This window comes from Eubalaena glacialis, chromosome 2, assembly GCF_028564815.1.
Source record: "Eubalaena glacialis isolate mEubGla1 chromosome 2, mEubGla1.1.hap2.+ XY, whole genome shotgun sequence".
Classification (NCBI taxonomy): domain Eukaryota; kingdom Metazoa; phylum Chordata; class Mammalia; order Artiodactyla; family Balaenidae; genus Eubalaena; species Eubalaena glacialis.
This window is the reverse complement of record NC_083717.1, coordinates 148,047,981-148,074,909: the sequence shown is the minus strand read 5'-3', so window position 1 is coordinate 148,074,909 and position 26,929 is coordinate 148,047,981. Positions and strand designations below refer to the sequence as shown.

The window sequence follows — 26,929 nt, the reverse complement described above, 5'->3', positions numbered from 1 at the left end:
ACACTGTTGATTCCATTACTCCAGACAAAGTGCGAGGTTTAAGGGATATGTTAAATAGCAGTGCAATGGACATAATGTATTATACTAGCCCACTTTATAGAGATGAAGTAAGTATCATGATTATCTTATTGCTATTGGGTATTTTTTTGAGTGGTAACATTCCTGAATTTTAACATTTTATGTTCTTTTTTTACAAGCAAGTGAGAAATTATAGGAATCCATTAATCTATAAATAGCCTATATTTCATAGTGCATTTGAAGTCTTAATCTGCACATTGGGACGCTTAATAAAATGGATAACCTTGGAAGTGAGAGGTTGGTTAGAAAATAGCTTTTTGAAAAATAACAGTTTTCATAAGTCTGATTAGTAATATCTATGAGTATTATCCTCACAAAAGAGCTTTTTTAAAATTATTTATTTATTTGGCTGCGTCAGGTCTTAGTTGTGGCATGCAGGATCTTTCATTGTGTCACATGGGCTCTTCGTTGTGGCGTGCGGGCTCTCTAGTTGTGGCACGCAGACTCTAGAGCATGCAGGCTTAGTTGCCCCGACCAGGGATCGAACCCATGTCCCCTGCATTGGAAGGCAGATTCTTGACCACTGGACCACCAGGGAAGTCCCACAAAAGAGTTTTAAACACTTAGAAATGTCCTTCAAGTGTTTTTGTATATAAAAGACTTGCTTTTATTGTGTCATTTCCAGAGTGGATTTGTGTAGTTCTCAAATGGTAATTTTGCTCATGCATCACAAAGATAACCCTAAAGGGGGGCGGATGGGGAGGGTAGGTGAAAGGAGATAGTTTATTCAGAGGGATGAGGGAATCTCTACCAATGCAATTTGTCACTTTATTGGTAAGAGAAAAAGAATTTTGTTTCATGGGAATAACCGCATTAATTACCTAACATGTATTAACTTGTTTAATCCTTACCCTATGAAGTAGATATGATTAGTATCTTCATTTGAAGGATAAAGAAACTAGTACAAGGAGTAATTACCAATAGAGCGGCTCTGCTGCTCTGTGTTACTCCAAGCCAATCCGTTGCTGATTTTGTTCATTCAGAGTCATCCCCTAACTTAATCCAGGATATCTTTTACATATCGACAGAAATATGTTTGGTTAGTTGCCACAGAAAATTCCTTCTCTTCCAACTACCATCCCCTTAGGATTTTTCTTCATTCCTCTTTCTATATCCCCTCATTGCCATATACCAGTATTGGGCAAGATCTGCCTTGTTCTGATTGAGAACAAACAGTAAAAGAAGCTACAAGGAGAACTGCTATTCTGGGCTTAATTCTAACCAAAAAGGAAGGCCTAGTCGGTGAAGTAGAGCACTAATAATTTCCACGTTCATAGTCCTTTATAGTGTACAATGGGCATCATTAGATATGCCCTAAAGGTTAGAACACTGAACTATAGTATTGCAAGTACACCAGTGAGGGGGGAAAAAAAGGAAAGAGAAGGGCTGAGAGCATATTACTATACACACATACACACACACACACACACACACACGCACACGTGGTTGGTAGTACTCCTAAAACGGTATCCTGAATCTTCAAGGCTAAAATGTGCTGAGTCATATCCCCCAAAAGTAATAAGTGCTTTTTAAAAACTTTAAGTTGGCGTTAATATCCAGAAAAACTAAAAAGAGAAAAGTGCCAGACTCAAACCTCTGGCCGTTGGTGAATGATGACTGAGAAAGTGATCACTTTTTATTTTGCTCTTATAGTCAAAGATAATCTTCCTCAGAATGGAATTGAATAAAACATACTCAGTAGGAAAAGGGAACTGATCGTTAAGATAAATGAAATGGAAGGAGAACACCCAGTGTTTTAAATTAGTTGGTTTGTTGATCCAGTTGAATTTCATGGAAAAGCACTGAGAACTTGTGTCTGAGATTCACCAGCAATCTTCAGCAGTGTATCCCGAGCATCCCTAATTAGAACAATCACTTGTGGTGCTCATTAAAAATGCGGGCAAAAAAAGAACCCCATGGGGGGCATTGGAATTGAGGGTATTAATGTGAATTTATGATTTTGAAAATAAGCCGATGTATGTAGATAACATCTATATATTTAAGCCTATATGTTTAAGCACAGAAGTATATATATGCATATATTTCCTACCTCTGTCCGCTGAAAGGGCCAAGAAGCAGAGACCCCAATCCAATGAGTATACCTAGCACCCAGATCTTTGCCTCTAGTATTGTTATTCTCCACTAAGAAAAAGTAGAGTTCCTTGGAAAAATGGCTGATTCCAGGGCTGGGGCAGGATAGGTCCAAGTCAAAGCTGGAAGAATTTGTTTTGACAAAAGGTAGAAAAATGCTCAGAAGAATGATGGAGCAAGACACAAGGACATAATAGTCAAATTAAAGAAGCATATCCCACTGACCAAATCTGGAACAATTTGAGCACCAAAATAATTAAGTAATTATTACTTATTGTAAGGAATTATTAATAGTACTTTTGTAGAATTATAATAAGGATAATGTACTAAAGAATTCTAAATCATTGAAAAATTTGTAAGTCCTTATCAATGATAAATAGATAAACAAATTGGGAAGAAGGGAGGTCCTTTGCTTCAGTAGGATGCCAAGGGCGTACTAATAAATGTGGAAGGAATGCTGGAGTTGGAAAGTCTCATTTTGCAGCCATCATGGTAGGATCAGGTAGGGGAGAGGACTGGGCAAGAATCATCAGTGGATGCTAAAATGAGGGCAGATTTTTTGATGAGGAACAAAATATTTACATGGTCTTAAAGTGTATCCTCTCAGACTGCTTTTAGTTTAAAAAATAAAGGTATACAGTGGAGAAATCAAGCAACAACTTTATGGGGTGTTCCTGAGGGACACCTAGAGAAGGACACAGCATTATTTATGCAGTATTCCAATTATGAGGAAGCATTAGGCAAACATAAAATGAGGAAGTTGTAATAAAAAAGTAGGAATGAGACTGTATTCTTTTAAAATGTTGGCATAATAAAATAGAAAGAATGGCTGTGGAAAATGTTCCAGATAGAGAAGATTAAAGAGACGTGATAGCTAATTATAATATCTCATCCTAGACTGTATCCTGTACTGGATTGGGGGAAATGCTACAAAGGATAATACAGATCAACTGACAAAATTAAAATGTGAATGGTAGACTAGATTAGATGAAATATATCAAAGTGAATTATGAAGTTGATAACAGCACTATGATTGTGGAAGAGAATATTCCTAGTCTTAGGAAATATACACTGGAGTATTTGGGGGTAAAGGACCATGACATATGTAATATAACCTTAAATGGTTCACAAAAAAGTTGTGTGTGTGTTATAGAAACAGAACAAATGATAAGGCAAATAGGAGGAAATGCTAACATTAGGTGAATTTTGGATAAAGCCTATGTGAGGATCTTTGTACTATTTTTATTTTGCAAGATTTTATAAATTTGAAATTACTCCCAAATAAAAAGTTAAGAAAAAGAAACTAAAAAATAGTTTCCCAGGTCCCTCCTCTGGAGATCCTGATTCAGTGGGTCTGAGATAGAACCTGTGAATTTGTGTTTTTAACAATTCCCCAGGTGATACCATCAGAGAAGTTTGGGAAACATTGCTTAAAGCATTGTGAAGAACAAAAGAAAATAAAAGAAAAACTTAGTGAGAAGTGGGCAAAAATTGTTCTTATTCTTTAAAAAGGAAAGCTGATTCTGCGAATCAAAGTCCATTTAACACAAGGTTGGTGTTAGGCAATATTTAGACTAAATTATTTTTCAACAATATATGTTTCCTAAGGGAAGTAGTGATAAGTAACAGCCAACAGGGGTTCTGTAGGATTGTCATGCCTGGTGAATTAACCTTGTTAGGTTTATTTGATAGGCATAAATAAGAGCCTTTGGAGTCAAACAGATGCAGATTCAAAACCTGCCACTTAACTAGCTTAGATCAAATTTCTCACTTTCTCAGCTTCCTCACTTATATAATGGACATAAAATACCTAGTTGATAAAGATTGTCATGAGGATCAAAGATATTATGATATATAAATTCCTTGTGCTTAGATTTTCAAGTTGTAGTTAAGTATATATCTGTCTTTATATATTTCAAGGGCTACAATTTTTAAAAAAAGGAATAGACTTACTCTGTTAATTCTAGAAAGTAAAATAAGGATCTGTGAATTGAAAATACGGAAAGGGACATGTTTGGTTACTAATGAAGAACTGTGTAATAAGCAAAACTGCCTTAAAAATACAGAAGTGTTACAATGAAAAAATTTGTAAATAATATAAGGTGATGGATTTTGACTAAACTTACTGTGATAATCATTTCACAATATATACCTATATCACATCATTACATTGTACACCTTAAACTTAAACAGTCTATCTCAATTATATCTCAGTAAAACGGGGGGGAAAATTTTTTTTTTTTTAACTTTTTTTTTTTTTTTTTAATTTATTTATGGCTGTGTTGGGTCTCCGTTTCTGCGCGAGCGCTCTCTCCAGCTGCGGCAAGCGGGGGCCACTCTTCATCGCCGTGTGCAGGCCTCTCACTAATGCAGCCTCTCTTGTTGCGGAGCGCAGGCTCAGTAATTGTGGCTCACGGGCCCAGCTGCTCCGCGGCATGTGGGATCCTCCCAGACCAGGGCTCGAACCCGTGTCCCCTGCACTGGCAGGCAGACTCTCAACCACTGCGCCACCAGGGAAGCCCCGAAAATTTTTTTTAAATAAAAGTGACCACTTCTGGATGAAGATACTGGGGTAGATGCTGAGCTCCTTATCCCTTAAGAGGGGTGTTGCTGAAGGGACTTTTATCTTCACAGCAGTTTAAGTTAGATCATCTCTGAGGCCCCTTTTCACTCAAGTTTCTGAGATGCACATGGGAGGACCCTAATTAGTGATTGTGCACTAAAAAGCTGTGCTTAGGGAAAAAGTTTTGTGTATCGATCAGTACTTCTCAGGTCATACTTTCTGAGGACCAGTTTTTAAAAAAGAAACTAACTCCAGTCTATCAAGACATCATCAGAGAGCCTTTGGCTCTTTCTTCAACCCTAAATAAAGTAACATGAAAAATCCATAGAGAACTGTATATCTTTTGTACATCTGAACTCTCTTTTCAATGGCTTTTAAAAATGAAGAACTATAAAGAGAATTGTCATGGCCCTATCTTGCCATTGTTATTTGAAAATAGTTTAATTGATGTATATGACTAAAACTCTCTAAATTACTTTTTCTCATTAAAATTTCCTGTAACAGGGAGAAGGACAAATGACTAATTATATTCTTCAGCCCTATTTTGGGTGTTGGATTCTCTCTTGAAGCTGCTGGGTTTTTTTCCTCTTCGGTTGACTTTCTTCATAAATTTTAATTTGGGGGCAGTGGTTATGAGAATTAGAAACTTTTAAACTTTTGAAGAGCCATCCAATGCCTGCGTGTGTAAGAGGTTAGCTGAACTGATTAGATAATATTGTAGAATTAATAAAATTAAGATCACAGGGTATATCATTAATCTTGGTTCAGATATCCCAAATGAATATAGTTGGTCACAAAGGGATCCAGTGTTTCTATACTTACATGGTAGGAGTCTTAAAATCTAGGCCTTCAAAAGTAAAAACTATTAACAAATGTTGCTTTTAAAGGAATTTATTTTATTGAAACATTAGCTTTTTCTACACCTCCCTTCTTGTAGATTATAAATTAGGAAAATAACAAAATTTTAAGGGTTGGTTCATATTCTTATCCAAGCCAAGTCCAAAGCATTACATTATAGCTCCCTTTGAAAAGAGCATGTAATTTGACATCACACTGCCTATTTCTTAAATTCTGTTGACTAGAATTACCTACAACCCATGTCTCGGGAGATTTTTATATGCATTTGCCACTAGTGTAGTCCCCAGAACTGCTGAATCTGAAACTCTGGGATGGAGCCCAGTAATCTGTATTTAACAAGCCCTCCAGACCCAATACATGGTCTCAATAGCTTTAACCAGACCTCAGTATTGCAGTGTAGCGCTCTGTGATGTCAGCAATCAGAAAGAACATTGCACCTTCATTCATGTCACTGCTAACCCAGCCAAGCATGAATGCTCAAATAATTTCCAGTTTGTATCTGCTAAAGAATGTTCAGTGAAACCTAGTGGAGGCTAAAGATTGAAAATGGAAGCAGTATATAATTAATGTTTGTTTGTCTGAGTAACAGCTGACATATTAAGAAGGACTGAAGTGCGAAATTGAATATCAGGCAGGAATTTTATAACTAAATAGTAGTAAGCAATGATAGGAGGAGGAGAGGACTGCCTTAAAAATCAGGTCAGGGCCCCGTATGAATGAATTTGAGTAACAAAAGAACCTTGTTCTTCTCACTTCATAGAATATTTCAGTAATATTTGTTAAAGCTAAATTTCAAGAAAGCAGTTTTACAAAGAAAAATGGCTATGATACTTCCCACATTATTAACCTCTAAACCTTAAAAAAGTCTTGCTTTTTAAAAACAACTTTTTGCTCTTAATCTATATTACCAACTTAGTGGGAATTTTGGAATATCAAGTAGATCAACATAAGCTTTTTCTTTTGTCACACAATGGACTTTCGTTACATTACTCTTATCTAAATGCATAAAGTGGGACTTCCTGGCAGTGCAGTGGTTAAGACTTCGCCTTCCAATGCGTGGGGTGCGGTTTCCATCCCTGGTCGGGGAGCTAAGATCCCACATGCCTCGTGGCCAAAAAACCAAAACATTAAAAAAAAAAAAAAAAAAGCAATATTGTAACAAATTCAATAAAGACTTTAAAAATGGTCTACATCAAAAAAAAAAATCTTTAAAAGAATGCATAAAGTAATAGTATATATATGTTGCATATACAATATGTTAGTCACCCTGTTACCATAAACTCAGATATTCTTTTCCTAAAACTTACTGTGGCTTAAAAGCTACAAGGTACAAGACTTTAGAATTGCATATGAGTCCGTTGCAAAGAAGAAGAAATATCCAGGACTCTTTGGAAATCTACTAGAATCTGCATGGAACTTTTTTTTAAATCTCTGGAACTGCTGGCTTAAATAATTGGTTTAAGGACTATGAAAGGATCTGTGTGGGTAACATCTGCCTTTATTCTTTAGTGTTGATATAGATTATAATATTACATATACCTTTACTTCATTTCCTGTAGAGTTCTGAGTTACTTTTAATAACCTAGATATATTTGGCCAGTAATGTGTGTTTTTCTTCCTTAATGTATTTGAGTTTAGAAATAAAGTTTGTAGAAGTCAGTGATTACTCTAATTTGATGTTTTCTTATTTCAAACAGCTAGTTAAAGGCCTTCAGCAAGAGCTGAATCGATTATATTCCCTTTTCTGTTCTCGGAATCCAGACTTTGAAGAAAAAGGGGGTAAAGTCTCAATAGTGTCACATTCCTTGGGATGTGTAATCACTTATGACATAATGACTGGCTGGAATCCAGTTCGACTCTATGAACAGTTGCTGCAGAAGGAAGAAGAGTTGCCTGATGAACAATGGATGAGCTATGAAGAACGTCATCTTCTTGATGAGCTCTATATAACTAAACAACGGTAAAATACCCTAATCTCTTAAAAGAATTTAAAATGTCTTCATGGAATCACTGGACTTCTTAGGTGAAAACTTAAGATTTTCATAATAAAGAAAAAAATACATTGTTTTGGGTACAAAGATTATTGAATAACATGCCTAATCAAGCTAGAGACTTAATTTTCATACTAATTAGGTGTTTTCCTATAGCATAAAATAAATTATTCTTCCATCTTCCTCTTTTTCCTTCTGTCTTTTCTTCACAGTTTATTAGGAGTGAAATCTAAAACTTATTCCAAGCTGAGTCACTTTGTAGAATCCTTACTGAAAATGTTTACTAGCTTGCAATCTTTCGTAGTTTTACTAATCTTAGAGATGGGCCTTTGCCTTTCTTATTATTCTGAAAATAATTTTAAAACCCTTTTTTTGTTGACAAATATATTTTTGACAGATTTTATAGTTATCTAATCATTTGCAGCCTTCCTGATACTATCTTTTAATTCTTTGCTACATTCCTATCTTCATCTCTAGTTACATGCTTTATCTTTTGTCCTCTTAATGATCATCTAATTGATTCTAATAGAACAGTGAAAAGTCACTCATTTTGATAGTTAGCATTATATAAAAACAACCAATTTAGCTGACTTAAATTCTTACTCAGGAAACGTTGAATTTATTTTTGTCTTGTAGAAGTTGTCTAAGGATTTCGTTTAGAATTTTATTAAGTACCATAGGAAAAATACATAAAGTTTTTAGTGTCAGAAATAATTGATAGTTTTGAAAGAAAATGTCATGTTGGCAAGCCTCAGAGCTATATTTTAGACACAAAATCCAGTAAAAAAAATTTTGTAAAAAAAAAAAATTTAACAGACTTACATACAGAACATTGTAATAGGAAAAAGTTGATATAACCCAAATGTTCATCAGCAGAGGAAGGTTAAACTGTGGTTTGTCTGTATGATGGACAATTACACAGGTGTTATAAAATCTGAAGTAGGTCAGGGGACAAGTGAAAAGATTGCTAAGATTCATTATTAACTGTAGAAAAAGGAAAGATACAGAATAGTGTATGTGGTATGAACATTTGCTGTGTTTTTTTTTTTAAAGGTGTATATATGCTTGTATGTGCCTCACATTTTACTAAAGGTTTCCCCCAAAAAGCTATTAACAGCATGTATTGGAAGAATAGGGGTACTTTTACTAATTATTTCATAAACTTTTTGTTTTAGCCTTTTTTTTTTTGGCCGCGCCACGCGGCTTATGGGATCTTAATTTCCCAACCAGAGATCAAACCTGCACCCCCTGCATTGGCAGCGTGGAGTCTTAACCACTGGACTGCCAGGGAAGTCCCTTTATAAACTTTTAGACTTTCTGTACTACAGCAGGTACATTTATTAAATTCTGTCAATAAGGATTAATTTGAGGGATTGGGTGATGGGTCATTATTTTCTTCTTTATGCTTAGTGAACTGGTAAACATCTAATACTTATGAAATTATAAATATGAATGTGTACATAATCTCATACTCCTTTCTAGGCTGAGAGACATAGAAGAACGGCTACACGGATTGAAGGCATCATCTATGACACAAACACCTGCCTTAAAATTTAAGGTAAGGAAAGACAGGTGATATTTTCATTGTTGATCTCAGTTTTTTTTCAAACATCATTTGAAGCATGATGTTAGGGTTCAAATGAAATCCTAATTATTCTTTCAAATGAATTTTTTTTTTTAACACTTGCAGTGTGTTGGACACTGCTGGTTTCTGGGTTCCACTAAGAATGGACAAGATGGTTTCCTAGCCCTCAGTATATGTAACACAGTGTTGCTGGGTCTATTAGCAGTATAAAGAATGATGTATGCATGAGAAGGAGGTTTAATTTTGCCTGTAAATGTTTACAAATGAATGACATTTGTACTTAATCTCAGTAAATTGGATATTGCCAAGTAGAGGAAAGGAGAAATGCTGCTGTGTTCTTGAAAGAAACAGCATAAACAAAGGCATGGAGGGATATACCTTCATAGTACGTCCAAGAAACACCAAATAATCTTAAATAGTGAGAAAAGAAAAACAGAGACAGATCTGGTAAATATCTAATATTTAGAATTTAACAAATCTTTGTGACCAGCTAGTGGTATGTGGTAAGAAAAATAACTGGAATTATATCAGTGATGATTCCAGGGATGGAAAGCTGACATTTCAATCAATAAGAAGTGTATGATAAAAGCACAAGATGAGGTGCACGCAGTTAGTTTGGAGCATGGAGAGCAAACCAGTTTGGCTAGAATATACAGGATAAAGGGCATGGAGGGTGTAGGAAAGCAGGAAGAGCTAGAAAAAGGGACCTTATGTTTGATAGGGGCGGTGGAAAGCTTTTCAGGGTTTTTGAGCATCGGAATAGAGCTGTCGAAAGCAACGGTGTAGAAGAATAAAAAGTTGCAGAGAGACATTGACGTTGACCTGACCATTGGAGAAGACACAGCCTATACCTGAATAACAATTTGTTTGCAGTGTTAAATGGAACATGACGTAAGTTTCCTAATACTCATTTCCAGTTGAATATATATGCCCATGTCTAGTGTACTATACTGTTTCTTCTTGATATCTTTTATCATGGGAACTTAACATACAGGTTAAGTGATGGAATGATGCAAAAATTCTTATTGAATCTATCTCTATGACTTATAAAGGTTTTTTTTTTTAACTTATACATTTAAAAGCCATATGGTAAAGTTATAAGATACATTTAAAAGCCATAAGGGTGGGAGGGAGACGCAAGAGGGAGGAGATATAGGGATATATGTATATGTATAGCTGATTCACTTTGTTATAAAGCAGAAACTAACACACCATTGTAAAGCAATTATACTCCAATAAAGATGTTAAAAAATAATAATAAAAATAAAATAAAAACCATAAGAGCATGGTCTTTGGAGTCACCTCCCACCTGGAATTTGAGTTCCATCTCTACCACCATTATTATATATAATCAATGTTGAATATGTAGAATTGATCTGATAGTAAAAGTAAACTCTTCTATTTCATATCTTGGGTTTTGTACTAGAGAGTTGAGTACGATCCACTAAGTATTTATTATCTCAAAATTCAGTTATCACATTACCAGAATTTATGCCCTATAATTGTGTATCCTTCTAATACATAGTCATGTAGTCTAATAATATGAATTTTTAATTATTTAATTACTTATAGAGAAAAAATATAGAAATCTGAAATTTAAAAAGGAATATATGATGAATTAGCAAATTAATATTTAGTACTCCAGAGTTCTAAAAGAAACAGAGGTCTTTCTATGCCTGTTAACTGGCAGATGGATTCACTTTCATAAATAAGAGTGTTAGATTTGTCACACATTACCACTGAACTTTCAAAAGAGGAAAAATATGTCAACAAACATTGGTCTAGAGAGTGGGAAGCTTTGGTTGTGATCATGAGGCTTTGCCACTAACTAGTTATGTAACAGTAGCCAAGTCAAAATCAGTTAACATCTCTGAATTCATCTGTTTATTCATCCCTAGATGAGGCGGTTAGACTAAATGTCTAAAGCTCTTCTTCACCTTTAAAATTATTTGATGGATATAGATAACACTAAAGCAATCATTACTCTTATCTGAGAGAGAATAATTCCTTTGTGTGTTTGTCTACCAAACTGCAAACCAATCATAAACAAAGAAAGAAAAGTTGGCATATCCAATTCTATATTTCTTGTCTTAAATTCTCAATTCAATACCTGTTAGGTGTGTTACAGATACCTCAAACTAATTATGAACAAAAACATGATTTACTTAGAGTATCCTGTTACAATTAATGGATTAATTAATATCTTCCCAGTCAGCCAGACCCAAATCTTGTGAATTGCCTCTGGCTCCTTCCTTATCCCCATCTCCATTCATTCATGTTGATTCCATCCTAATCTCTCAAATTTCCATTTCTGAATGGAACAGCTTGTCCTCCTGGGTGCAGATTATCTTTTGCCTAAACTCTTTCAATAGTTTTCTAACTTGTCTCCAAGTCACTAGCCTCTTAATTTTCCAGTTCATTCACAAGCTACTACCAGATTTACTAACCTCCTAAAACATGGGTCAAATCCTATTCTCTTTCACTACCTGTAAAATAAATTAAGCCCAACTCTTTTAGTCAAACAGTCAAGGTTCTGTACATTCTCATTCCAAGTTACATTTTCCCCATACTAAATTTTCAACCATATCAGGTTATTTTTATTCTCTAAATTAAGCTAGTTTCTTTCCTCCCTCTGCTTTAGTTCATGTGGTTCTATCAGTATGGAATATCCTTCCAGCCCCAGTATATCCCAACCCCAACTTTGGAAATCCTTTTCATCTTTTATGGCCAGTGCAAGTGCTTCCTCCTTTGTAAAGCCCTTAAAGTTGGGATTAATTATTCCTTTGTCTACTCTCTTGTAGCACGCTTTCCCTCTATTGTGCACTATTTTATTCTGCCTCCCCCGCAGGATTGTAAACTCTGAGTGCAGAAGCTCTGCCTTATTGGTCTTTATATGTTTTAGAATACCTAATATACTATTACTTTACACAAAATAGTAGCTTAATAAATCTTCCTTCTCCTTATTCTCATTCTTCATTTTCTATTAGATTTAAAGATAATGAAGTTGCTCCTGGATAGACTGTTTAGAATAATTAATGGTTGTTATATAGTTAATAAGTAATGCAGATACCATCTAGACAAAGCTCATTTAAAAAGATATATATTTGGAGATAAATTTATTATTTGTATTTTACCATATATTATGTTGTGCCCAAATTCTTTGAAAAACACTTCACCACTTTTAAAATTTAGGATGACTTTATCATTGTAGGTTGAAAATTTCTTCTGTATGGGATCCCCGCTGGCAGTTTTTTTGGCATTGCGTGGCATCCGCCCAGGAAACACTGGAAGTCAAGACCATATTTTGCCCAGAGAGATTTGTAACCGATTACTAAACATTTTTCATCCAACAGATCCAGTGGTGAGTTGCAAATATGGACATTTATCTCTCAGTATTAAATTTTTCCTAAGAGACTCTGTAAGAAATCTTGCAAGGTACTGCTGAATTTATGAGAAAGCGTTCATTTACAGACATCTCTCGCAGATACTGCGTCTTTTTACAAACAAGGTTTGCGGTTACCCTGCATTGAGTAAGTCTATTGGTGCCATTTTTCCAACAGCATTAGTTTTTAATTAAGGTATGTATGTTGTTATTTTAGACATAATGCTGTGGCACATTTAACAGATAAACTTAAGTATAGTGTAAACTTAACTTTCATATGCACTGGGAAACTAAAAAATTTGTGTGATTTACTTTATTGCAGTGATCTGGAACCAAACCTGCGGTATCTCCAAGATATGCCTTTATCTATTACATTTGCATGAGTTCATATTTTTAAAATATTTGTTCTTTGATTAGTTTAAGGATCAGGAAATAAAATACCTTAAAGATGTTCTGTTCATGTTGTATTTGTAGGATGAAAGCATAATGTAAAAATATTATCTTTAGACAATTAATCCAAAAGACAGGAGTCATCTGGACTTTCAAACCTTAACCAGTTGTAATACCAATAATGTAGCAACCATAAATTTTAAAAATCCCACTTTAAATACTTTTTTCTCTAAAGTGTGCTGCAACATTGAAATGTGATTGGTAGATCCTCTTAGAAATGAAAACATTTAAATATTATGTATTAAACATAGAAAAGTGGAAGAATTTATTTTAGCTTGGTGGAATTATGACATTTTGGATTTTTAGATTCTCTGTTATGTTTGTACTGTAAATAAATTTTTTAATGTAAATACTCCTAGGATCTGTCTGCATCCAGGTAAACAGTTTAATGCCAAGTAAGATTTTTGGATGAGAAAAATTCTTCCTTAAATCCTCTTGGGGACAAGGCTAGATATAACTAGATTTAAGACAAACTATTTTAAATAGCATTTATCCTCTGAAAAATAGCTTTATATAATTCTATAAAGTCTTTTAAAAGATCTTTAGCTAGTACCAAATAAATATAACAATGACTAAACACCAGAATTTTAGAAAATTTCTCATATGTTAAAGAATCAAAACGGTTATATTTAAGAAATTTCACTGAAATGGAATCTAGTATTAGATTCAAATACTGACTGCACGATCTTGGCCAACTCACTTCTGAGACTATTTCTTATCTATATGATGCAGATGATAATATTTTACCTCATAGGGTTGTTAGGATTAAGTAAAACGTGTGCAAAACACCCAGTTAGACCTTGAGTATTTTGTTAATATGCATTCATTTAACTCACTCTCCTATAACTTGAAAGTGAACTTGAGATCATAGGTGAACTCTAAACTTTCAGTATATACCCTGTACTTTGTACAGTCTTAAACTTTGTTATTCATTTGGCCCTTGAACAACTCGGGGGTTGGGGTACCCCCTGTGCTCAGTCAAGAATTGGGGTGTAATTTTACAGGAGGCCCTCTGTATCCACGGTTCCGCATCCATAGATTCAACCAACTGCAGATCATGTAGTGCTGTAACATGTAATTATGGGGGAAAAAATCCATGAATAAGTGGGCCCACGCAGTTCAAACCTGTGTTGTTCAAGGGTCAGCTGTATTATAAAGGAGGGTTCCAAACTCATTATTACAAATTATTTTTATTATTCGTTTTATAGTTCTTCTGTGAAATTTTTTTTTTAAATAGCTTATGTGAGAATTGTGCTAGGCAGTTTTTCCAAAGTTATCTATTCTTCCCAACATCCTTGTGAGGTAGTAGGAAGTGTTATCTCCTTTCTATAGCTCAGGAAACTGAGGCTCTGAGACCTTGTGACTTGGTGAGTGTCATATAGTTAATAAGTGACAGAGGCCAGAATATGAACTCGGGGAATTCTGATGCCAAGTCCATTGCCTTTTCTGCTATATCATCCCTACTTCACATTAGACAAATGGTCTTATACCATCATGTAGTGTTTGTTACTATATTAATCTACTTGAAAGTAGGGTTTACTGAGAGCTTAGATATTAAAAATTGACCTTATTTGCTCTGTTCCAGGTTACTGTTTACTGCTTCAGTTTTGTTTGTGAGACTAATATAAATCTAACTGCTAGATGATATCAGAACATAATAAAAATGAATATTTCTCTGAAAAACTAATTAATGGGCACTATTAGCCTAGACTAATTGTTTTTTTATAGTCTCATCAAGGATCTATAATTGGACAAACTACATATTATTAACAGTGAAGAAATAAGAACACATGTTAAGAATACCAGGTTTTTAAACATTTGCTGAGGTCTACTGAGCATGCAATAAAATAAGAATGAACAGTTTACTAAAATCCAAGCATTGTACCTTAATGTTTTGTTTCTTTGAATTTTTTTTTTAAATCAAGGCTTATAGATTAGAACCGTTAATACTGAAACACTACAGCAACATTTCACCTGTCCAGATCCACTGGTATAATACTTCCAATCCTCTACCTTATGAGTATATGAAGCCAAGCTTTCTTCACCCAGCAAAAGAACCTACCTCAATTTCAGACAGTGAAGGCATTTCAACAATACCAAGCCCTGTGACTTCACCAGTCTTGTCCCGCCGACACTATGGGGAATCTATAACAAATATAGGCAAAGCAAGCATATTAGGTAATTTCTTTTCAGTATTCCTTATCAATGAATTTAAGCACTTTTATATAGACATGAAATTTTAAGTACTTGGAAATACTCTATGTATTACAAAACATCCAACAGTTAATCCTCATGTTTAGAGCTAACCACCTTCTCACTGTTCATATTTGAGGGCAAAAGCACTAAAGTTCTCTTAATTAGATCAGATCCTGTAGTTAAAGAATATGAGATAGCTGGATGCACAAAAGAAGATCGGGGAATCAATTCTCTCATTTTAATCTTGGCCGCATCACTTACTGTGAGATCTTGGGAAGTCACGTAGTTTTTAATGCTCTGCTTCCTCATCCATGAGGAGTGCTTGAGTACTAAGGGTGCCCCTGCAGACCAGTTCTCTGATCCATGTCCTAAAAGTCTCTCAAAATATGTGTCCTTCCTGAGGGCAACAAGGGTATTTAATTTCTCTTTGAATGATCTCCAGTACCAGCCACAATGGTGTAGCACCAGAGCTCAATTCTGTGCCACTTTAGTTTGTCCATTGCTTTTGGTTACAAGTTGCCTTAGTATAAAATGCCACAAGATGGCACTATAAAAAGGCTTTATCTGCTGGACTCATTGATATTTGACTTCGTCATAAAGATTGTTTATTCATAGCTTTTTATAACATATCCACTTAACCTCAGGAGTAAGCATATCAATAGTGAATATATGCCCATGTGAATGGCATGGTTCTTTTATTAACATTTTTAGTCTTAAGAAATACTTTAAAAAACAATGATCACGAATAAAATAGAATCTTTATTCCTTTGTAAGCTATATTCCTGGAGTTTGTACAACTCTCATTCTATTCAACACCATTTTTATTTAGAAACCTACAATATAAATTGTAATTTTCTTATGTTCCCACCCTGGAAAAACATGACTAGGGCTTAGTCCCTCTGCCTTCTGACTGTAAATATGGGTGGTGCTCTTTAGCCTGGTGTGTGGTGTAATTCAGCAGAATGACTGCCCTGTTTTGTGAAATGTAGGGGCTGCGAGCATTGGAAAGGGACTTGGAGGAATGTTGTTCTCAAGGTTCGGACGTTCATCTGCATCACAGCCATCTGAGGCATCAAGGGACTCTGTGGAAGACGAGAAGAAGCCGGTTGCCTCACCTCCCACGTCCACTGTGGCAACGCAGACCCTTGCACATAGCAGTTCTGGCTTTCTTGACTCTGCATGTTAGTTCATACTGTTCTTTCCAAGTTTATACCGTGCCTTTTTAAAACGTGCGGAGCACAAAGGGTTAAGATATTAACAGTAGCAGTCAACTCTTAATCTAAAGCCTGCCTTAGCTTTTAAAGAAACAATGCTTTTTCTTCTACTTACATTTTTAGGAATAATCCCTAGGTAAATGCAGTTTTACTCTCTGCGTTGGTGAATTAAGTAAAGAGCATTAATAATCAGGGCCTTGTGGCACAGAGGTGTTACACATCAAGCATAAAACAAATCTCTTTGTGGTAAGCACTCCCTGATTTTTATAAAGTTGTTTTTTTTTTTTTTAAATATGGTCTTCTCAGCCTTAAAAATTCATGTAATTGCTTCAAACATATGCTGTATTTACTCTTGATACTTTTTAAAACTGCTATGCCAAAGCCATCCTGGTGCTAATCCCTCAGTTCCCTTCATCCAACCGAATTATAAAACCTTCAGACCTTTAATTGTATTGGATCCACTGTATCGCTTCCAATCCTATCCCAGCTACCTTGTGTAAAATATATACTCAAGAAATGAGTGAATGAAAGGATAATTATACTGGACTTATATTAGAATGGAGCTTTATTTAATTTTTTCCAGTGGATTTATAACGTCTAAACTCTTGAATAGTTGTGAAACACTAATACACTTAGTATATATTTACTTCCAAGGATGTAAACTTGAGCCTTATTTTTAAATGTCCAGTAAAATAAGATAATAAGTCAAGTCCTAGTTTTCCATTGACTTACATGAGGAAATGTTGACTCTGAAACTAGCTACTTCCTTTCTGTAACTATAGCAAGAAAATTTTGTTTTCTTCCTCTAAAAATCTTTAAACATTTCATTTCAGATATTTAGAGCCTTGTTTTCTTACTGTGTCTGCTACTCTGAATTTTAAAACAACCAGCATTCATTGCCGTGCGACAGTCCTAGGGGCTGGATCTTTCCCCACAGTCACCTCCACTCCATGATGAATTACCCTAGCCATTTCTGAGTTGGACATTCCTATTTGGGCCAATTCCATTTTTTTTAACTTAATCCTATCTATGTCAGACCCTGAGTACTAAAAATTTTATAATTGCAAGCCTTTTGAACACTGCCTAGAAAATTCATTTCAGATTTTGATATTTGTACAAAATTCATAGTTTTCTTATAAGAGTTCCTATACTATTGCTGACTTAAACTCTCACTTCTGCTTACTCTCAGAAATGAGATTGTGAAAATACAAAATTCTATTATAACATGCAGATGTCAAAAGAAAACTAAACTTCTGAGGAAAAATAACTTCAAAGAATTTTGTAAAATGGCAGGTAAAAAGCCACAATTCCTTGTAATGTTAATGCACAGCAATGATGCTAGTAAACATTAGGGTGAATGAGGGAACAAGGAGAGCAGGGTATTTTGAGCCCAAGAGACGGGGTAATGAAGACATACAGAGAGAAGTCTATAGGATCTGAGAGAAGAAACCTATCTTTTAGTTTTTCTACTATTTAACCTAGAAATTTCAAAGTGATAATAAAGAAGAAACCTATTTCTTCTTCCAGTACAAGTGAGTAGAGATGCTTAGCTGTATCGCATTATTATATTTTAATATCTTAACAAAATATGTTTTCTGTCATTCTTGCATATAAATTCTTTGTTGGTCCTAATGGTAAATTACTTGCCAACTATAGACTCAGCTAACTGTGAGCTAATCATGATTTCTTAGTTACATGTATTCATCTTTAGATACAGATTTTAAAAGTCCAACTTTTAAAATTGGACCACTACTACAGGAGAATTATGCCTTTTAAATCAAATCCCCAAGATTCACCTTACTAATTCTTGGACTTGCTTCAGTAATACACTCTTCTATGTAATCCTGATTTAGACAAATTTCTTAAGTCATAATTGCTATTTTGGCTATATGTTGCAAATCAGAAAACCTTTCTTCCTTAAATCTTCTTTCTGGAATTTGGTCATGGTGATTAGGTGATTCTGGCTTCCTTCCTTCCTTCCTTTCTGCTCACATTTGATTGCCTCAGTTCTTCTCGATAACCTTCATTCTGAAGCTACCGACTTTGATTCTCTTGCTCTTTGAGGGTAAGATGGACACAGACTGTGAATTCATGATCAATCAGGGTTTCTCTCTTTGAAGATTTAGTGTTGTCAATTGAAACCATCTTATTGACATCAATTTGAAGCATCTTATATAGCTACTCTTCGTTTCTTTTGGAAAGTATAGGCTTATTTCCAGTGGTTTTACTGTTTCATTTCTTGTACTCCCCTGTGTTTGTAACATATTATGAAAAGAATCTGTTTCTTTCAGCATTGTTTTGCCTCTAGGTTAGAACTTAAATGAACTATACATTTGGGAGATATTTGGGCGTTAACAGATTATGACATTATATTTCAGAGTTAATTGTTCTTACATTTTCCATGAAAGAGCTCTTCACAAAAACCAAAGTGTGTACTTTTTTATGTATGCTAGGTTTAATCAGCTTATTTGGGAGTACTGTTCTAACTTTTGGCCACTGCATCACTGAAGGCCATTTGTAACCATCAGCCAACACTTTACAGCATCTTGTGTTTTTTTTTCACAGATTTCAGACTTCAAGAATCGTTCTTTAATCTCCCACAACTTCTTTTTCCGGAAAATGTAATGCAGAATAAAGATAATACCCTCGGTATGGTATATGTCAGGAATAGCATTCAGAGCACTATGAAAATGATCTACTTAGATTTCTCCTGCTCATTGAAAAATTGGATCAGTTCTATGAGATCAGCTTGAATGTTACCATTAATAGACTATTTTATATGTATTCTCTTCCTGTATTTTCTAATCTTAAATGTAGTGGTCCAGAAACCCCCGAGTATTGATTAGACACTTAATGTGCTAAAATATATGATACTCCTATATGCTTCTACAAAGAACGAACCTTTTAGAGAGGGGAGAAAAGCATTAAGCCATTCTCTTTCTCCTCTATTGCCCTACAGCCTTCAAAGAGGTTCAGTATTCTTTTCATGTAATATACTTAAAAGGATTTCATAGTATAAAGGATTTAATCATTTCTAATTATTTCAGATATTAGTAACACTTCCCCTAGGGCTGTTGGTATGCCATAACTGATACTGATTTCAACACAAATATTTAATGTTCTTTAGAGGTGTAGGCTCGCTTTGAAAAAATTATTATTATTGGATGCAAGAGATATTTTCAGTCTCTTAATTTTCAGCAGATTCAAAATGTATCAGTAAAGATTAATCTTAGCAGTTTAAAATTATTTTCATCATTAACTTCTCATTCCTTTTTTTATAGCTCCTTTCTCTTTCCTTTTTTTAAATATCGAATTTTATCTTTAACAAAAAAATAAGTTACAGGTGTTTCCTTGGATTTTTTAACCATATCTAATTTTATAATTTCTGTATTTATAATTGCTAATTTTCATGCATTTTTTTCTATTTTCAAAAAAAAAAAAAAATCTTACTTGATATAGATTCCAAAACAGTGTTTCAGCATAACAAGCTGATTTGGGTTTTTGGCTCTATAACAGCAGTTTGTGTTGATCTAACTCAGTGAAATCCCCTCAAGAAATGATCTTATATAAGTGCTCTCTCTGGTCCCTGTTCATGTAATGGTCACTTCCATAGAGAAATAATTGATGTGTGCTTTTTGCATATGTAGTTGGAGAAAGGAAAATTAATCCACTCATACATTTGTCCTACATTCAAGTAGTCCTTTTTATTCACTACCGTAAAACCATCCCAGCTACTGGAAGCAATTAGACCACTAATCATAATTGCACCACACTGATCTGATTCAGATGGTATTATGTATATAGCTTCTATTTTCTCTTTTCCTGTTTTTATTCATTCAACAATTTTACCATGAGCCAAGTAGGTAGTCACTAGAAAAGATACCAAGATGAAACAGATTTCAGTGCTGCCCATAAAGATTTTAAATGCTGGTGTGGAAGTTAAGTATTTTTTAGAGGGCATATATTCTAGTAGGGAAGGTAGATAACTACAGAAACAATTATAATATATGATAGAATGTGATGAGCCACATAACAGAGAAACAGGTAAAGGCCTCTGTCAGTTCTAAGGAATGAGAAAATGATTTAACCTGGAGAAATCAAAAAAAGCTTTGTGGAAGTAGGATTTGGACAAGCAGAGATGAAGAGACAGTGCAGAGAGAATAAACAGCATAAGCAGAAACACAGAGGTGGGAAGCACAGGGTATGTAGAGAACCAGAAGTTAGTTTTGAGGAGAACCAAGGATGAGTGGAAGGGAGTAGTTCTGAATATGATCAGGAACATTTCTCCAACCAGATGGTAGAGGATCCAATAAATCTGGGCATCTCCAGGAGTTTCTTTATATTCAACCCATGAGCCTGTATTTACCCAAATAGCCCATCTGTTGTCAAATGTTAGGTATATGAATGTCTTTCAGGGTATATTAGTGTTGGGAAATTTGGGGGTTAGAAATGACAGCTGATTATAAAACTCATTATGGAGTTTTTGTTATTTTTTTCAAATAAAGGATGGTTAGAGAATATTCTTAAATATATCTGAAGCTATGATAAGTCACAAAATGTAAATATTCCTTGGATGTCAAACACCTAACCACATGAAATATATAGTCGCTCTGAGGCAGCACAAAAATAAGAAGACATAATTTATCAACAAGAACTCTGAGCACAATCTTTCTTATTGCAAATGAATCTTTCACCAGTCATTTGGAAACCCAGTTTCCTTTACCTAGTACTTTAAGTGGTTTTCTTGGTATCTACCTGAAGCAAAAAATCATGCAATTATGACCATAATTGTTATTTACAAATAAGATAACTTTTAAGATTCATTAAGTTTTTGAAAATTTCTCTCCAGGGAAGTTAAGACACTCCCATTAAATAGAAGAAACCTGTCTAGTTAGTACACATTATAATACTAAGATGGTGACTTTCTATTCATGTATTTTACTTTTCAACACCATATCCATGTTGACAGGCCCTGTGCACAAAAGAATTCTCTGCTAAAAGCACAGTGCAAATTGTTGATGATTGTTAAAAGCCAGCAACCTTTTTTTCATTTTTACCTCTCTTCAATTGTTCAGGAATCTCATTCTTTTTTTTTTTTTTTTTTTTTTTGTAGATAGAGGAATTTTAGCACTTAGGCACTCAAGAGAGAGAAAGAAGGACAAAATGATGATTTTTTTGTTCTCCTTTCTTTTTGACCTAACTCAGTGAGAGAAACTCGGAAAAAACTACTAACCTGTATGGTGCCACCCCTTCTTGATATGGTAACAATGAGAAAGTGGGTCCAAGGCAACTCCATGTAGATTTGGACCAACTCTGGCCAAGAGCACATCTCATAGCACATATATTGATGGAATAGTGCTGCCATGTAGTAACCCCACTCCCTTGGGAATTCTGTGATCTACAGAAAGGGGGAAGATGAGACATAGGCCCTCTTACATCCATCCATCCACCTGCAAAACCAACACAAATGTGAGGTCAGCTGCAATGGCAGCCAGACTGCCTGGGGTAAACCTTTTAAGGAAGATGAGAGACTAAAATAGGTTCATCGGGTACAAGCTGGCTACCTAATTCCCATTTTGATGGGGACAACCTACAGATAAATAGAAAGGGATAGGGAGGGGCAATCTAGTTAGTGACACTTATTGAAGATCCTCTGGGTGATGAGAAGTACAAGGGCATATAATATAATGGAACAATAAATTTATCATTTGAGTTTATAGTATATGAAAGGCAGTGTTGCACAGTAATAGCATATTAAGAATAAATTTCAGGGACATAAAATCAAAGTGGAGCCAAATAACACTAGTTGAAAATCTCCCTTTCTTTGACTTTAATACAACAGTTCAACCTAAGACTTGGACTAGGAAGACATTCTACAGTGGCATTTAAAAGTGAATTCTTAGAATAACTTGGTGTGGGCTTCACCAATTTTACTGTGTATGTTTCCCATCTCTTCTGTTTTTCCTCTTATTTCTCCTTTTTTTTCTTTATAACTAACTTCACCTTGACTCCTCTTCATCGTGCTTGAGAATTCATTTCCTCTTTTCATCTTCCTGTCTGTTGTGCCAGAATGTACCTACCAATTTAACACAAATGTCCCATGGAATACAAAAGATAAAAAATTAAGACATTACTATCCCACAGTTCCACATGTGGATTTCAACTATTTCTTATTATGGATTAGCTTATCATAATTTAAATGAGAAAAATACTTTGTATTTTGTTTTTAAAAAAACTTTGCAAAAAGCCTATGTTGATATATTTCATGGGGTTTTATAACCAACTGGGTATTTATGCTGTTTAAGTATAAACCTTATCTAAAAATGTATAGATATTTTCTGACATTCTTTGTCAGAAAAGCACAATTGAATAGAAAAATAACAACTGTAAATGCATTTTTAAATCACCAAATGGTATTGTCACAAAATACCTGTTTAAAATAAGCATTAGCTAAATATTTATGTGAAATCATTCTCTAAAATGATGTGATTTCCTATATGCAATTACCAAATTTCCAGGGTAAAGCAAAACCCAACTTTTTCTCCCACCTCCTTAGTTTTTGCCAGTTTTTAGTTTTCACATCTGCTGGTACTCTGAACAAAGAGCAGACTTTGAGTGTCTGAATAGTAGTGATTTCGGTGCTTTTTATTTTTAAGACAGACCCTTCAAAATATTGTATGGCTCATTGACAGTTTTAAAGGAGTTCCTGAAGATCAAATCGTTTTCTAAGTGTTTTATCTCTAAGGATTTGTTAGATGAACCGATCGCAATCTTAGAGCCTTGATTTGGTAAGGTGGTTTTTCTCTAACACGTATTGCAGGGACCTTCTGTGTGTTTAGAAAAGACTTGAGTGAATTCACTGAATTGTTTGAAGACCACACTGTTATAAAATGAAATCCTTCCTCTCAAGGATTACCATTGTTCCTCCCAGTTTAACTTTCCTGGCCACCTAGTGGATTCTTTTATTGAACAAACATTTAATAAGCGTGTATGTCCCAGGTGCATGTTAGGCCCTGCTGACAGGATAGAGACTAGGGTGTGTCGTGGCTGCCTTTGAGGAATTCAGCCAAGTGGAGAGAAAAACGTTGTAGGACTGTAATAGATGTAATCTTCCAACACGTCTCCCTGAGCCAGTTGATGTAAAGGGCCTCCCCAGTGAAGGAGCCTTTGAGTGCCCTGTTGCACTCCTGCAGGCATTGTTACGTGTAAGCCTGGCCCATCATTCTGCAAGAAAGCTGCTTGCCTTATTTTACAGATTAGGCACAAAGATTAAGCGGGAAAGCCAGGATTTGAGCCCAGTTTCTTTATTCCAAATATACTATGTGATACCAAGCGAGATTTTTGTTTTCTTGCTTTATTATTCCATATTGACCTGAGCATACAAAGGAAAGGGTTCACCAAATAGAATCCTGAGCTGCTGAGGCTCTTGAGTGTTTTTTCCTGTAAGATTATAGTGGAAAGTCACTTTTTAAAAAATAGTAATAATAATTAGGAGAGTCACTTCTATTTGGTAAATTTTTATTCTCAACTCTAGTAAGTCTATATAGAACCAATCTTGTAATACTTATTCATTTGTTTGACTTCTTTTCTTTTTAGTGGAATTGGATCACAGAATTGATTTTGAACTCAGAGAAGGCCTTGTGGAGAGCCGCTATTGGTCAGCTGTCACATCGCATACTGCCTATTGGTCGTCCTTGGATGTTGCCCTCTTTCTTTTAACCTTCATGTACAAACATGAGCACGATAATAGTGCAAAACCCAACTTTGATCCAGTCTGAACTGTTGAAGGACATTAATGGCCCAAAACTGATTTCTTTCTGTTAAAATATATGTGTCAACATGTGGAAGTTTCAGGTTTAAGTATGTTTCACTTTTGTTTAGGGTAAGAAATAATTGAATTTAGAAGCACTTTATTTTACTTTAAAAAACAAAACAAATGTCCAGTCTGAAAGAAGTTATTTATAGTTTTCATCATTTTAAGTATGAGTCTGACAGAACCCCCTGCAGAGAACCAAGCAAGACCTGCAAGTAAGGAGGACTTGGGTGGACTGCAAGGTTATAAATCACAATCTAATTTCTCCCAAATATAAAGGCATATTAATGGGTTGAATCTAATGTATTAACCAAAATACGTTATAAATCTAAAATGATCAAGGTCAGGGTATTCTACGTAAAGATCACAAGGTGGTATCATTGTTTTCGATTTCCATGAAAGCTTCCATTTCCACAATTTCTTTGAAACATGAGTAACAGATCTTAAATGTTTTGAATTTAACTTGTTTAGAAAAACTAATGCTAAAATAGAAACAACATTTGAACTATTGTATTTATAGTTTATTACCTCTGACTAATTGTTTTATGTCAATGTATGAAACATTACATTTTTTTAAATGTTTCCTTTGAGCAATTTAAGAACCACATTTATTTTCTATACCGTTAAGGCCCTTTTTTCTCAGAACTCCATCTTTGTACTCTTCAGATGAATATATAGACACTGTGGCATACTTTCAGCATTGTTTTCATTAAAAAGTTGTAGTTTTACACAAATAACACTAGTTCAATTATTTTGAAAAAAATGAACTTTTTATTGTGTCACATGTACCTCAGAGAAAGCTAAAGTTTTCTAAACTTGACATGGAATACTCCATAATGGGTACATTTAATAAACTTTACTGGAAAATTAGTAAACTTCTTTGGAGTAGGGAGTATGACAACTAAATTTTAAGTATATAAGCATCTGTGTGCCAAACAATTAACATATAAAAAGGGGATGGAGTGCCACTAACAAATTTTATTTTTAAAGTGTTTAAGGAATCGTAATTGAGACATAGACACAATAGTTCAGGATTCTGAGGCATTGAAAGAGTTTCCTCAGCTGTAATTTTTTCCACAGTGCTTTTCATCTGAGGAGCTCAAAGTGCTTTGTGATTTAATAATCTATGTAGTAGCTTCTTGAGGTAAGTAAATGAGTGTTATTCTCATGTTACATGTTAGTACACTAAGGCACCAAAACATTTAAAGTGCCTTGAATTAGATTACAGAGCAAATCAGAGCTCAGACTGAAGACAGACCATATTCTTTTATGTGCTGTTCATTGACTGATAATTCACGTGTGACCTCTTGTTTTGCAAACAGTAATAATAACAGAAGTTGCAATTCATAATTTGGAGAAATGACTGTGAAGCCAGTACTTTACCCTACTCGTCATATACATTCTTGGGTTCTCACACTCAAAGGAGGAGTTACTTAGAGGGGATCAGTAGCCATCTCTGCCACAACCAACCCATGCTTCTGAGAGGCTTCCGCTGGGTTCCACTTAAGGTGCTGTCTTTGCTTATCTTAGCTCCCCAGGAATCGTCAAACTGGGAGCAAAGTTGGTCAGTCGTACATCTCACCTTCTCCTTTCTTTTTAAGATGATAGAATCTTTGGATTACTTGTAGGTTTTACTCAGCACTGTCAGTCCTCTATCTGTTTTGGCCTTTCATTGAATTTGCACAACATAAAGCACTTCTTTTTAGTGCTTAAAAAGATCCCAAGGCTCCATGCCCAAATACGTGACTCACTAAGAAACTCTTGCTATAAAAGGCTTTTGATGCAATCTTAGCAAAGCTGAAGCAATGTCTTTCGAATTTAGAGATTCCTGTGAACTCAGGTCATTCTTATACCCTGTTTATTTCGTAGGTCTATTTAGTTCTCAGGAGAATTAAACTCATATCCCATATGACTTTATCATTAAAGGTATGTGAGCATTTGGGTGGTATGACACTCAAATGCCTAAGAGCTTTAAGGGATTCATTCTCTCTCTTTTTTTTTTTTGGCTGCTCTGGGTCTTCGTGCGGCTTGCAGCTTCTCTAGTTGCAGGCTTAGTTGCGGTATGTGGGATCTTAGTTCCCTGACCAGGGATTGGACTTGGACATCCTGCATTGGAAGCGTGGACTCTCAACCACTGGACCACCAGGGAAGTCCCAAGGGATTCATTCTTAACCATTAGAATGTGAAGAGCCCCTTTTACCTGAGAGGAGTGAAAACCTAGCAAACCTTTTCATTTGACATAGAGTAAAAAGGAAAGTATATTCCCATAGCTATAGGAATATATCTCCTTCCCTTTTTTCATATTGAGGAAAAAAATCCAATTTAACCACATGGAAGTTATTTGAGTTCTTGAAAACAGCAACATTCAAAACCCCCTTTTCAAAATGAGATATTCTGGATTATTGGATAGGGGTTTTGTTTTCAATTCATTATTTCATCAATAGAGATGGCGATTTTGATTTCACAGTACTCTTCTTGTTTCCATGTCTCTGTACTTGTATGTACTCAAGTAATATACAGAGTATGTGTAATTCTAGCTTGATTTAGAAGCTAAGTCAGTTACTGAGTAATATTTTGCAACTTTATTCCAGCAAGTACTAAATTTTTGATACCATTAAAATTTTATTCTCTATTTTGTGTACCTGCTATGATGATTCTTCTGAGTACTGGTCAGATTGTTCAAACAATTTTAATCCAGTTAGGTCCCC

The 26,929-nt window shown here is 34.9% G+C and overlaps 1 protein-coding gene across 6 annotated transcripts in view; it reads left to right on the top strand.

Annotated features, from left to right (window-relative positions):
* The window catches only part of DDHD1 (DDHD domain containing 1), an 89,197-nt gene extending 64,516 nt beyond the window's left edge, over positions 1-24,681 (top strand). The window contains exons 6-13 of one of the 6 annotated variants that reach the window (XM_061182568.1): positions 1-107; positions 7,288-7,550; positions 9,064-9,139; positions 12,378-12,527; positions 14,924-15,176; positions 16,184-16,375; positions 18,974-19,057; positions 24,005-24,681. In XM_061182568.1, the coding sequence (XP_061038551.1) occupies positions 1-107; positions 7,288-7,550; positions 9,064-9,139; positions 12,378-12,527; positions 14,924-15,176; positions 16,184-16,375; positions 18,974-19,057; positions 24,005-24,186 (1,307 nt within the window). In that variant the 3' untranslated portion in view covers positions 24,187-24,681. Of the gene's footprint in view, positions 108-7,287; positions 7,551-9,063; positions 9,140-12,377; positions 12,528-14,923; positions 15,177-16,183; positions 16,376-16,531; positions 16,560-18,973; positions 19,058-24,004 lie in introns of those variants that run through there. The other 5 variants (XM_061182569.1, XM_061182573.1, XM_061182571.1 and 2 more) reach the window with 5 other exon arrangements.
* The last annotated feature ends 2,248 nt before the right edge of the window (positions 24,682-26,929 follow it).